This window comes from Saccoglossus kowalevskii, chromosome 11 (assembly GCF_978046115.1).
Source record: "Saccoglossus kowalevskii chromosome 11, keSacKowa6.1, whole genome shotgun sequence".
Taxonomy (NCBI): domain Eukaryota; kingdom Metazoa; phylum Hemichordata; class Enteropneusta; family Harrimaniidae; genus Saccoglossus; species Saccoglossus kowalevskii.
This window is the reverse complement of record NC_140651.1, coordinates 25,358,378-25,373,287: the sequence shown is the minus strand read 5'-3', so window position 1 is coordinate 25,373,287 and position 14,910 is coordinate 25,358,378. Positions and strand designations below refer to the sequence as shown.

The window sequence follows — 14,910 nt, the reverse complement described above, 5'->3', positions numbered from 1 at the left end:
TAATCTTTGGCTGTATATGTGATGGTTTAAAAAAATTAAAATATCCCAGGCTAGTTTTGGACTGTATGATATGGTTTAGAGAGTTGAAATGATCCATGGTAATCTTAGAATCTATATGGGATTGGTTGAAGAATTCAGGGTAATCTTTGGCTGTATATGTGATGGTTTAAAAAAATTAAAATATCCCAGGTTAGGTTTTGGCTGTATGATATGGTTTAGAGAGTTGAAATGATCCAGGGTAATCTTAGAATCTATATGGGATTGGTTGAAGAATTCAGGGTAATCTTTGGCTGTATATGTGATGGTTTAAAAAATTAAAATATCCCAGGTTAGTTTTGGGCTGTATGATATGGTTTAGAGAGTTAAATGATCCAGGGTAATCTTAGAATCTATATGGGATTGGTTAAAGAATTCAGGGTAATCTTTGGCTGTATATATGATGGTTTAAAAAATTTAAATATCCCAGGTTAGTTTTTAGCTGTATGATATGGTTGAGAGAGTTGAAACGATCCAGGGTAATCTTAGAATCTATATGGGATTGGTTGAAGAATTCAAACGACCCACAGTAATCTTTGGCTGTATATGTGATGGTTTAAAAAAATTAAAATATCCCAGGCTAGTTTTGGACTGCATGATATGGTTTAGAGAGTTGAAATGATCCATGGTAATCTTAGAATCTATATGGGATTGGTTGAAAAATTCAGGGTAATCTTTGGCTGTATATGTGATGGTTTAAAAAAATTAAAATATCCCAGGTTAGTTTTTGGCTGTATGATATGGTTTAGAGAGTTGAAATGATCCAGGGTAATCTTAGAATCTATATGGGATTGGTTGAAGAATTCAGGGTAATCTTTGGCTGTATATGTGATGGTTTAAAAAATTAAAATATCCCAGGTTAGTTTTGGGCTGTATGATATGGTTTAGAGAGTTAAATGATCCAGGGTAATCTTAGAATCTATATGGGATTGGTTAAAGAATTCAGGGTAATCTTTGGCTGTATATGTGATGGTTTAAAAAATTTAAATATCCCAGGTTAGTTTTTGGCTGTATGATATGGTTTAGAGAGTTGAAATGATCCAGGGTAATCTTAGAATCTATATGGGATTGGTTGAAGAATTCAAACGACCCACAGTAATCTTTGGCTGTATATGTGATGGTTTAAAAAAATTAAAATATCCCAGGCTAGTTTTGGACTGTATGATATGGTTTAGAGAGTTGAAATGATCCATGGTAATCTTAGAATCTATATGGGATTGGTTGAAGAATTCAGGGTAATCTTTGGCTGTATATGTGATGGTTTAAAAAAATTAAAATATCCCAGGTTAGTTTTGGACTGTATGATATGGTTTAGAGAGTTAAATGATCCATGGTAATCTTAGAATCTATATGGGATTGGTTGAAGAATTCAGAGTAATCTTTGGCTGTATATGTTATGGTTTAAAAAAATTAAAATATCCCAGGTTAGTTTTGGACTGTATGATATGGTTTAGAGAGTTGAAATGATCCAGGGTAATCTTAGAATATAAATGGGATTGGTTAAAGAATTCAGGGTAATCTTTGGCTGTATATGTGATGGTTTAAAAAAAATAAAATATCCCAGGTTAGTTTTTGGCTGTATGATATGGTTTAGAGAGTTGAAATGATCCAGGGTAATCTTAGAATCTATATGGGACTGGTTGAAGAATTCAAACGACCCACAGTAATCTTTGGCTGTATATGTGATGGTTTAAAAAAATTAAAATATCCCAGGCTAGTTTTGGACTGTATGATATGGTTTAGAGAGTTGAAATGATCCATGGTTATCTTAGAATCTATATGGGATTGGTTGAAGAATTCAGGGTAATCTTTGGCTGTATATGTGATGGTTTAAAAAAATTAAAATATCCCAGGTTAGTTTTGGACTGTATGATATGGTTTAGAGAGTTAAATGATCCATGGTAATCTTAGAATCTATATGGGATTGGTTGAAGAATTCAGGGTAATCTTTGGCTGTATATGTGATGGTTTAAAAAAATTAAAATATCCCAGGTTAGTTTTGGACTGTATGATATGGTTTAGAGAGTTGAAATGATCCAGGGTAATCTTAGAATATAAATGGGATTGGTTAAAGAATTCAGGGTAATCTTTGGCTGTATATGTGATGGTTTAAAAAAAATAAAATATCCCAGGTTAGTTTTTGGCTGTATGATATGGTTTAGAGAGTTGAAATGATCCAGGGTAATCTTAGAATCTATATGGGACTGGTTGAAGAATTCAAACGACCCACAGTAATCTTTGGCTGTATATGTGATGGTTTAAAACAATTAAAATATCCCAGGCTAGTTTTGGACTGTATGATATGGTTTAGAGAGTTGAAATGATCCATGGTAATCTTAGAATCTATATGGGATTGGTTGAAGAATTCAGGGTAATCTTTGGCTGTATATGTGATGGTTTAAAAAAATTAAAATATCCCAGGTTAGTTTTGGACTGTGTGATATGGTTTAGAGAGTTAAATGATCCATGGTAATCTTAGAATCTATATGGGATTGGTTGAAGAATTCAGGGTAATCTTTGGCTGTATATGTGATGGTTTAAAAAAATTAAAATATCCCAGGTTAGTTTTGGACTGTATGATATGGTTTAGAGAGTTGAAATGATCCAGGGTAATCTTAGAATATAAATGGGACTGGTTAAAGAATTCAGGATAATCTTTGGCTGTATATGTGATGGTTTAAAAAATTAAAATATTCCAGGCTAGTTTTGGACTGTATGATATGGTTTAGAGAGTTGAAATGATCCAGGGTAATCTTAGAATCTATATGGGATTGGTTAAAGAATTCAGGGTAATCTTTGGCTGTATATGTGATGGTTTAAAAAAATTAAAATATTCCAGGTTAGTTTTGTACTGTATGATATGGTTTAGAGAGTTGAAATGATCCAGGGTAATCTTAGAATCTATATGGGATTGGTTGAAGAATTCAAACGACCCACAGTAATCTTTGGCTGTATATGTGATGGTTTAAAAAAAATAAAATATCCCAGGTTAGTTTTTGGCTGTATGATATGGTTTAGAGAGTTGAAATGATCCATGATAATCTTAGAATCTATATGGGATTGGTTGAAGAATTCAAAAGACCCACAGTAATCTTTGGCTGTATATGTGATGGTTTAAAAAAATTAAAATATCCCAGGCTAGTTTTGGACTGTATGATATGGTTTAGAGAGTTGAAATGATCCATGGTAATCTTAGAATCTATATGGGATTGGTTGAAGAATTCAGGGTAATCTTTGGCTGTATATGTGATGGTTTAAAAAAATTAAAATATCCCAGGTTAGTTTTGGACTGTATGATATGGTTTAGAGAGTTGAAATTATCCAGGGTAATCTTAGAATATAAATGGGATTGGTTAAAGAATTCAGGGTAATCTTTGGCTGTATATGTGATGGTTTAAAAAAAATAAAATATCCCAGGTTAGTTTTTGGCTGTATGATATGGTTTAGAGAGTTGAAATGATCCAGGGTAATCTTAGAATCTATATGGGATTGGTTAAAGAATTCAGGATAATCTTTGGCTGTATATGTGATGGTTTTAAAAATTAAAATATCCCAGGTTAGTTTTGGACTGTATGATATGGTTTAGAGAGTTGAAATGATCCATGGTAATCTTAGAATCTATATGGGATTGGTTGAAGAATTCAAACGACCCACAGTAATCTTTGGCTGTATATGTGATGGTTTAAAAAAATTAAAATATCCCAGGCTAGTTTTGGACTGTATGATATGGTTTAGAGAGTTGAAATGATCCATGGTAATCTTAGAATCTATATGGGATTGCATTTGGTTGAAGAATTCAGGGTAATCTTTGGCTGTATATGTGATGGTTTAAAAAAATTAAAATATCCCAGGTTAGTTTTGGACTGTATGATATGGTTTAGAGAGTTGAAATGATCCAGGGTAATCTTAGAATATAAATGGGATTGGTTAAAGAATTCAGGGTAATCTTTGGCTGTATATGTGATGGTTTAAAAAAAATAAAATATCCCAGGTTAGTTTTTGGCTGTATGATATGGTTTAGAGAGTTGAAATGACCCAGGGTAATCTTAGAATCTATATGGGATCGGTTAAAGTATTCAGGGTAATCTTTGGCTGTATATGTGATGGTTTAAAAAATTAAAATATTCCAGGCTAGTTTTGGACTGTATGATATGGTTTAGAGAGTTGAAATGATTCAGGGTAATCTTAGAATCTATATGGGATTGGTTAAAGAATTCAGGGTAATCTTTGGCTGTATATGTGATGGTTTAAAAAAATTAAAATATCCCAGGTTGGTTTTGGACTGTATGATATGGTTTAGAGAGTTGAAATGATCCAGGGTAATCTTAGAATCTATATCGGATTGGTTGAAGAATTCAGGGTAATCTTTGGCTGTATATGTGATGGTTTATTTCATTCAAATCCCCAGAGTAATATCAGGCTGTATATGTGATGGTAACTTTGTTGATGCCGCTGTGTTCTATTTAACACAAACTTCTTGCATATAATGTGTACTGATTCTGCTTGTTCATTATATTTGCTCCAAGTCTGATCTTTTGGAGACGGAATAATAATTCCAAAAATACACACATGAGCTTTCAAAAATGAACCATTTTTAGCACAATCCATAGTTATCAAACTCTGCTGGACAACTTTCAAGCAGCATGCACAATGAAAAAATGTTATTTTTGATCTGTCCTATAATACGTCACACTGTGGAGATATGAACGTGATACATTGTATAGTCTGAATGTTGCTGATAACTACTTTGTAAATGATGAAACATTTATTTTATTTTATACTTAACATTGAAACTATTAATCACTTCCTTACAGGTCGTGTTTGATATCTTGTTGTACCAAAACTTTGACATGGAACTTACAAGTCCAGCATCGGAAGCTTTCTTTGCACTGATGTGCTGCCATCAGGTTTGTGTTAAATTTGTCTCAACAGAATGTATTAACTCTGAAATAGCTTCATGCCAATACATGAATTAGCAGATATTACAAGGTAGCTAAATTAGCTACAAATTGAATTAGCAGATATTACAAGGTAGCTAAATTAGCTACTAATTGAATTAATGATATTACAAGGTGGCTAAATTAGCTACAAATTGAATTAGCAGATTTTATTAAGGTAGCTTAATTAGCTACTAATTGAATTAGTGATATTACAAGGTGGCTAAATTAGCTACTAATTGAATTAGCAGATATTACAAGGTGGCTAAATTAGCTACAAATTGAATTAGCAGATATTACAAGGTAGCTAATTTAGCTACAAATTGAATTAGCAAATATTACAAGGTAGCTAATTTAGCTACTAATTGAATTAGTGATATTACAAGGTGGCTAAATTGGCTACAAATTGAATTAACAGATATTACAAGGTAGCTAATTTAGCTACAAATTGAATTAGCAGATATTACAAGTTAGTTAAATTTGCCACAAATTGAATTAGCAGATATTACAAGGGAGCTAAAAGATATTATGCCTATCTATGCCCATCTCTTATCTATAATATAAAGTGAAAAATGTCTGAATTTTATAGTTGAAATGAAATTATTGACCACACTTCTGAAACTGGTGGACTATGTCAAAGCCTTGGTTAAATAATCCATTTTGTCAATGTATGAAAATGGCATTGTAATATTAGTAGTTAACAACAACAAAAATGTTACTCATTTAAGAATATCTGAATGTACCATAAATGTTATAAGAAAATGATTTTCAGAAATCTCTTCAACTTTTTTATCTGCACTTTTTAAACATAGACAGCACATATACACATTGACCATAGGGTATGATCTACAGTCTGTTTCATTCATTTGTTTACTTTCTAGGTACAATACAATGAGCTTGTGCACAGCTTGGTAGGAAGTCAGACCGACCCCAGTTATTACCAGCGTCTAGCAGATGCATTTAATCAACTGACTCCACCAAATGAACCTTTAGTCATCAACAGACCCCATAAACTGGCTTTTCTAAGAAAAATGGAGACATTCCTTGTGAATGTGCGTGGCTTCCTTTGTGTGAAGTGAATCATGCAAGATGCTTAAAATCCATCGCTAGAAAATCGGCAGATGACCATCAAGATAGTTTGCGGAGATCATTCAAACCTCCAAGTGGATTTTAATTTTTAATTTTTAAACTTTAATTTTACAACACCAGCAATATATATATACAAAACCTCAAAGCTATGAGGAATCCGCATGAGAGGTTAGAAAGCTTCCAGAATTCTAGAAGATCTTATGAATGAAAATATGTATAGACCATGCGGATGTGTCAGGTTGTGCCCGCCAGGATTGTGAGAGTTTGCTATGCTTGCAGCTTTCCCATCATCGAAAATAGTTTTTTTTTCTGCGAAAGTATGCAATGTGAATCTAAAAGCAATAGTTGGTTCTTATTCTGAGAGTCCTTCATTAACCATGGCTGTATCATAATGTTGCAACTTGAACCCAAAATAGTTGCTAGACCCAAAACCATGTGTGTGCTTAAGTCATATTTCATGAATCATATTTGTAATATCAGGTTCAATATCAATACCCTATGAATAAAAATAAAATAATATAATAATAATAGTTAAAAACAGTTTGATAGTTAGCAATGCATAACTCTTCCTAACCATCTTTAACAGTGGACAGATACTAGGCAATAAATAGTATGAGGACAGCTTGGTGTTCTTTTGTATTGATTTTAGTGGAGCTTATTAATGCTATTAGTGAGTCAGCTACTACTACTAATGACGTCATGCCATCTGGCTGCAGTTACATCTAAATTGTTGCCCAGTGTTCATCTCATTTCTTGCACACATTACCACCTATTTTGGTCACATTTGGTTTATTTATTATATGATTTTTACTCATAATGTCTGCCATAAAGATACAATATACACATGTTTCCACTTTTAAAGCTTTTCTATTGAAGGTTTCTTTTAAAAAAAGCTATGTTTTCACAATTTGTGTTTTTTTTATGTGTGAGAGTCTGTGGGGCATTGTTATCATTTTTTCAATTCAGCGCATATATGCGCATATAAATGAGGTTAAGATCACATTCTCCTTTTCACTAAAACTCACTGCCCTTTGAATTTTTGAATACTGTACATTAATATGCAAATGCTTTGTGCCAATCAGAAGTGTAAAACTCAAAAATTATCAAGAATACCTTTTTCTTCCATTTACCATATTTTCTGTACAGCACAGTAATAATAACATCATACACAATTAACATTTAATTTTTAATCAGCCATTGTTAATTTAAAAGTCACTGCAATAAAAATAAAAAAAACTTTTGGGAAATTAACCCCTCCACAAGGTGGAAGTGCATTTAATCTTTAAATGTTAATTAATATTTTAATTATTCCCAGTATCTTGTGTTCATATTACAATATTTCTTTCCCACCTTCAATATATAATTAAGTTGCCGAAAGTTTTTAAGGGGCGTATGAACAAAGATTGTGATTTTGACCGTTGCACAGACCAACTGAGTACAAACTGAGACGTTGCTAAGATTTAACTATGTAATTTCCATGGTGATTGGAAGGTATCGAAAGAGTCACTGGTGGCAACAAGTGCATACGCCCAGAACAAAACTCATACTTATGATTTTCATTAGAAGACCTTATTGGATTGTGAGAAAATCAATATTTATCAACACAAATGACGCACGGCGCAGCAACCACCGCCTTTTTAAGTTTATTGTACAAATAAATATTTGTAGCCGCTTTACAAGCTGCATTGTAAACTACATTGCATGTCACTTGTTTGTGGTAATTTTTTTTAATTGCAGCTTTTTTATATTTGACTGAATATGATTTCGAACAGAGAATTGTCTTTTAGTATTTTTGTTTGTGAATGTGTTTCTGGTCTTCCTTCTGCCATGTTTAAAAATTTACAATTATGTGCATTGCCTACAAAAACGTATCGTTTTCTGGATGACAGATGTTTTGAAATTTTTGTTACAAGCTTTATTACTAGCACATTTTGAAAAAAACAAAACACATTTTTTGAACCTGAGCATGACCTGAAAAACGAACAAGTTATAACCTTATCATGAGCAAGTTTCATTATTCACTCACCGATGCGAGTTGTTTGATCGTACCTCGTATAGAGGATGTTGGACTGTACCCAGGTACATGTTTGTGCTGTAAATGATAGATAAAACTGTAAAAGCTATTAAAACGTTTATGGTATACATACCTAGGGTAATTATTCCACTATGTTTATGGTATATTGATGTAGATATTGTTTCCTTTTATTTAACAAATTGTTGTGCTTGTAATTGTTCAAATATTCTTGCAAATATATTTCAACAGTTTGCTTTTAGTCAATTACGTGTATCTGTTGTTTATTATATTATACCCTTTACCATACACTAGCCGCAACTGAACTAAGATTGTGTTTATATTTAGTCCCCGTTCGGACGTAGTCCGAAAACGGGGACTTATGTTTTGCTCTGTGTGCGTCTGTGCGTCCGTGATCACCTGTATCTCGAACATGCATGGACCGATTAAGTTCAAACTTCACTCATACATCACACATTATATGGGACATTTGCACATGCATTTTTTTCATGATCCGATTAACGATAGCCAAATAGCGGCCATTTTAAGGCCGAAAATGCATCAAAATCGCACATTTTCACCATTCCGGACCCGGATCTCAGTTATGCATGGACGGATTTTGTTCAAATTTAGTACATACATTAAACATAATAGATCCTTGATGCACGTCATTTTTTTGGGGGGTCGGGCTTGAAATGGCCGACTGGCGGCCATTTTGTTTTAAAGAATTCAGTTCTGGATCCGTATCTGAGACATGTCTGGATTGATCGAGTTCAAACTTCACACACACAAGGTACATCATGTCACAAATATGTATGTGCATTTGTTTCATGATCTCGTTAACGATAGCCAAATAGCGGCCGCTTTAAGGCCGAAAATGCATTGAAATCGCACATTTTCACCATTCCGGACCCGGATCTCAGTTATGAATGGACGGATTTTGTTCAAATTTGGTACATACATTAAACATAATAGGACCTTGATGCACGTCATTTTTTTTTTCGGATCATGTTTGAAATGGCCGACTGGCGGCCATTTTGTTTTAAAGAATTCAGTTCTGGATTCGTATCCGAGACATGTCTGGATTGATCAAGTTCAAACTTCACACACACATGGTACATCATGTCACAAATAGATATGTGCATTTGTTTCATGATCCGCTTAACAATAGCTGAATGATGGCCATTTTAAGGCCGAAAATGCATCAAAATCACGTATTTTCACAATTCCGGATCCGGATCTCAGTCATGCATGGATGGATTTTGTTCAGATTTAGTGCATATATTAAACATGATATAAGCTTGATGCATACCATTTTTTCTTCGGATCAAGTTCAAAATGGCCAACTGGTGGGCATTTTGTTTTAAAGAATTTAGTTTTCGATCCATATCTCGGACATGCCTGGACAGATCAAGTTCAAACTTCACATACACATCATACATTATATCATACATATGCCTGTGCATTTGGGCCAGTCCTTTTAAGGTAAAAAATTCACAAAAATTGCAAATTTTCACCATACCGGAACTGAATCTATGTCATGCGTGGGCAAATTTAGTTTAAATTTTTTTTTGGATTGTGTTGAAAGTGGCTGACTGGTGGCTATTTTGTTTTACTGAATGCAGTTCAACATCCATATTGTTGCTGCTTTGAATGTATATGTCACTCAAATATGAACGGAACGGGGACGTGTCATTGACAATGACTTGTTATCTAATGCTTTCTCATTCTACAGTACAATTTACACGTACAACCCAATATTCCAGCGATACCAAATTCATCCACGATGGGTTATGACTATCGTATTATATATAGCAGCACAGACTGCTAGTTGTCACATTTTCTATGTTGTGCTTTCATTTATTTACATGAGAAAGATATTGTTATTCGATAGGACGCTTTCTCGGGTGTTGATGGCATTGGCCACACAATAATGATGTCTCGTGGCCTAACACTATGATAAAAGATAAGATGACTTGTAACACGTTAGAGGTCTGAAAGATATCGCCCAAAACATTGCAAATTGTTCGTGTCACTATAATAGCCAACCAACCCATTGACATGATTAGATTCATGGTATGAAACACAATGACACAGGAGATGGAGAATTCTGTGATTTATTTCCAATTGGCCAAAGCAAGGTTATATTTTATCAAGACTTGTATAAAGTCTACAAAAAAACCTATTCATGTCATGTGACACGGTGAAAATAACATCTGCCAAAGTAATATGCTATCTGTGAAGTCAAATGAACTAATTTGAGTATAGACTGCAAGCAATGTGTTTTGCAGTTACAGTGATGTAAAAAGATAGTTTTGCTCAGCTGACCGATGAGGTTGAGCATATTTAAAAGGGATTGGGAGAAATCTGAAACATGGTTTTGATTTGAAAAGAGTGAAGATTTTGGCTTTTAATAATAATGATAATATTTTTTCACATGGTTAAATCACATGCACCTCAGTAAAAAACAAAGTCGTGTATATAAAAAAAACAAATTCTACAACAGATCAAGAAAACTATAATCTCTTTTATATTGTTATAATACACAATAACTGATGATGTGCCACTACATTCCATAAAGTCTCTTGCTATCATCAGGCATGTGAGCTGCTGTACGACAGTTCACATTCATTTTTTTTTTATAAATACAGAGCATGTTACTGTGCATATATAGAATGCTTTAGGAGGGAAAAACGGGCCACTATACATAATATGAAGCTATTTCCACACTGTAACAAAATTTAAATCAAATTAAAGGGCGGTGGTCGTCACGCCGCATCCTGTTCGTTATGGGGGCTCAAGGCGTGTAAAATACATTGCTTGTTCACATGAAATTCGAACACGCGCTGCTTGACGACCACCACCCTTTAAATGTCAATTTGTTGAAATGTTTCAATTTTAAAATATCTTGGAAGGTCAGTTGTACAAATGAAAAAAAAAAAGAATCCGATGTCAACAATGTTTGTATATTGTCATGAAATAGAAAGTGCATGTTTGATGTAGTCAAGCTGTGGTACAATATCGACTCGCATCGCTTGCTTCAATAATTCAATTCAATTTTATGAGTAAATGTAAGTATATTTAAGTATTGATTCTTATGCTTAATTAATAATACTCCGAGCATTAGGATTCAGCTCATTTTGCCACAAAGCTTCCATCTAGCTGTGAAGTTATCTCTGGCATGTCAGTTATGGACAGCCGAATTGTAATCGTGTTGTTTGCAATGCTACTTATTTCAGGTAAGTATCTCCGTTAATATTAAGTAATGGAAAACCACCGAAACCGAGAAGTTTCTGGCTAAGAATCGCTGGGGCCGATTCTAAAGCAATAATCTTAGAAAGGAAGGTGGTTCTCATTTATAAGCCACTCTGAAATATTTTAATAGTTTTCATTTACTGAAATATAGTAATACACAACAGAACGTTGTAATATTTTTTCAGCTACGGGTTTTCATATAGTTACGATTTATTCCAGCTTATTGTTGTTTATTTTTTTTAACAATTCCATGCAATTGCAGAAATGGACAATGTGTCAGTTGACGTTGATGTGGGTAGTATGATGGTAGATAGACTGACAAAGTCGGGACTTCTTTTACAAAAGTAACATATTACAAGATTACAAAAAAATATTTACAATTAATTGTCAATTTGGCATTTTTAGCGTGATCGCGAAAACTAGCGTGACCGCGAAGTGATTTCGCGGCGAGTGAGGAACATATTTTTTTAATTAAAAATTACACCTATGTTTGAAAAAAATGATAGTCTAGAAAGGATTACATCAATAGTTACGTAACAATGCTTGCTGGTGATATGATCCAAGACATTCATGTCATTATTATATATTATGACTGAAAAGTTTAATATATATTCAGTACTAAATCTTGATAAAATATCTTCATGCGAGAAATGCTGATTTATATTGACGTAACTTTGGCATGGAAATGGCCGCCATTCGACCATCTTGAATGTGTTCATGAAATGAGTCCATGTGCATATATGTGCCATGATGCGTGATGTACCTTTCAAGGTATGTCACAAATATAGCCCTACAGGCATGCTCGATTTTGATAAATGTTTAGCACTAAAATTGCCGCCATTCGGTCATCCTGAATTGGATCATAAAATCACACATGTGCATAACTATGCTATGATGGAAATTTTAATGAAATCGGCCCAGGAACTTCTGAGATACAGGTGCGGACGGACGCACAATTTATAAATTCCCGTTCTCGAATTACGTCCAAACAGGGTCTAAAAAGATAAAGATTCAGTGGATTTGATTTTAGTGCATTTAATATTTAGATATTTGTTTTGAGAAACAGCGCTGTTACATTATAAAGCGTAATTCAGCGCTTTTAGCCATCAGTGAAAATAACTAAAGAAAGATTAAAACACAACTAATAATTATTCCGCATACAGTAACCCAAATTGCAGAAGATTAGGCTTCAAAACACTACTATTCAACGCGATATAAGTGAGAGACATATAGATAATTTTATGAAGACAAATAACTTTTGAATAGGCAATGATAGGAAACCAACATAAAACACAGGCCATTTAATGTGATTTGACAGGGAATTCAACACTTGATTGAAAAGTAACTGTCACTATTGTAAGATAACTGTGCAACTGTATCTGATATGACAAGTACTGGTAAACCTATACATGTAACCTTCCCTGTATGTAGTAATATGTTTCCCCTATATCGTTTATTTGCTCTATTTTTTAGAAACAAATGCGCTCACGTTACATCTTTGCTCTTTGGTGTGCCTCTATCTAGTGGAGATATTTGAGAAAAAAATTCTTTTTTGAGTATGTGTTTTAACTTTATTAATGAATAAAACACACTTTTGAAGAGAATTTGTTAATGTAAATAGTTCCAAAATAAATCATGTTTTCAGCTTAACATGTATCGTGTATTTGCCGTGCCAATTCCTGTAATAGAACAGCAATTGTAACAGTGTATATACATGTACTACATCATAATTTTAAAAAAAAAATTCTACCTTAAAAATGTCAAGAACATTTAAATGATAATAAATCTCATTGGTATAATTTGTAGGTACTAAGAGTCAAACCAGCGTTATCAAAGCACTTGAGTTTGATGGCAGTTCATCAGTTACCTTACTACCTTCTAATGATGTTGGCTATTTCACTCACATTTCAAGTATCTCAACATGTTTATGGATCAAGACATCGTACGAGACATATTCAATGACTCTGTGGTCATATGCCACTAACAATTCGGACAATGCTTTCCTCATGGAGTATACATCTACTTATTATCTCTATATCCTGAGAAGTTGGGTCGGAGTTGATTATGCTCCTCCGCAGAACGACGGTAACTGGCATTTAATATGTGGCATGTGGAGTTCGACGGACGGTGAATGGCACATTTATGCTGACTATGTGCTATTGGCATCGGGAACAGGGCTGCGATCTGGGGAGTATCTCGAGGGCAGTGGTATGTTCATACTCGGTCAGGACCAAGACTTCATGGGAGGCGGATTTGATAGCTGGGAAGCATACCATGGTCTGATATCTGGAGTAAATGTATGGGATTATGTAGTCTCCACGTCTGAAGTTTTGAAAATGTTTCGTGGTTTGGCGACGACCGACGGGAACTTATTTTCCTGGACTGGAGATCCATCTTATATCTTGAACAAAACGACGGAGATCGATATTTTGTCCACAGAATTATTCGGTTAGTTTTTATTCCTGTGTATTTTCATTATTTGTCTTTAACAAGAGCTAAAACTTGCACGTCTACAGATATGGGGTAGATTCATTGTAAGACGTAACACAACATAAAGTGATACACAACATATTTGTTACATTCTTACAAAATCTTAATTATACAAAAATTAATCTTTATACAAGCGTTTTTCACTATCGTTTTCATATTTTTTTAATTCATGAAAACTGGGCCAAAATTACCATAAGAAATTCTAAATAAGTCAATATATTATATGGTATGTAACATTACATAATTTGTTCCATAAAATTGAAACCGAACACTGTCATGTCTAGTTGCATGCGCATAGTTTGAATATGGAACGATTTTATTCTATACACTATGTGTGTTCATTATGGCGTTTATTTATAATAAATATATTTCTTCATAATATATATAAAAGACAAAACTTACGATGTACTTGACATTGAATGCCAACATATATATTTAGAGATATTTGTTTACAGTCACCTTTCTCAAAGTGTGTGACATACAAATGTTTTTGCAAATCAATATTGAATGGGAAATTATTTTTTCAGAATTGATTTGCAAAACAGTTTATAAATTATTCAGTTCATGAAAGGTGGAACAAAGAAATAGCAGAATATAATCAATGACATGACACAAGCCCTGTCGTGCAATAATAAACAATAGTGTTCTCGTCCATATTTCATCTTTTAAATAAACGGCAACCAGTCGGTCATTCTAAATAAGATTTGAATAAGGAAATGACGGTCATGTTATGTTCAATGTATATACCAACTTTGAACGAAATCTGTCTATTTACGGTTCCGGAATAAAAGAAATGCTTGATGTTAATGCATTTGAAGGCCGTGAAACGAAATGTATTATATATATAACATGTTATATGACATGTGTCGTTTGAAGGTAATCGGTTCAGTCTTGTTTGCAAATCCATTTATGCATTCAAAATGTCTGAAAATAATTAGATATTTGTACCATTGTAACTTATAATCTAATATGCTTATTTCGTTTTATCTCATTCCTACTAAAATAAATTATCTTCTTACTGAAAGTGTGATGACAATTACGTTTAATTTGCTCTTTTCTTCAAACAGCCTCAAGTCACTATTTTTTAGCAAA

The 14,910-nt window shown here is 33.5% G+C and overlaps 1 protein-coding gene across 2 annotated transcripts in view; it reads left to right on the top strand.

Annotated features, from left to right (window-relative positions):
- Nucleotides 1–8,340, top strand: part of LOC100376900 (exportin-4-like) — a 45,793-nt gene extending 37,453 nt beyond the window's left edge. For both annotated transcript variants that reach the window (XM_085505060.1, XM_085505059.1), the window contains exons 22-23: nt 4,851–4,943; nt 5,855–8,340. In XM_085505060.1, coding sequence (XP_085361186.1) covers nt 4,851–4,943; nt 5,855–6,052 — 291 coding nt within the window. In that variant the 3' untranslated portion in view covers nt 6,053–8,340. The remainder of the gene's footprint in view (nt 1–4,850; nt 4,944–5,854) is intronic.
- The last annotated feature ends 6,570 nt before the right edge of the window (nt 8,341–14,910 follow it).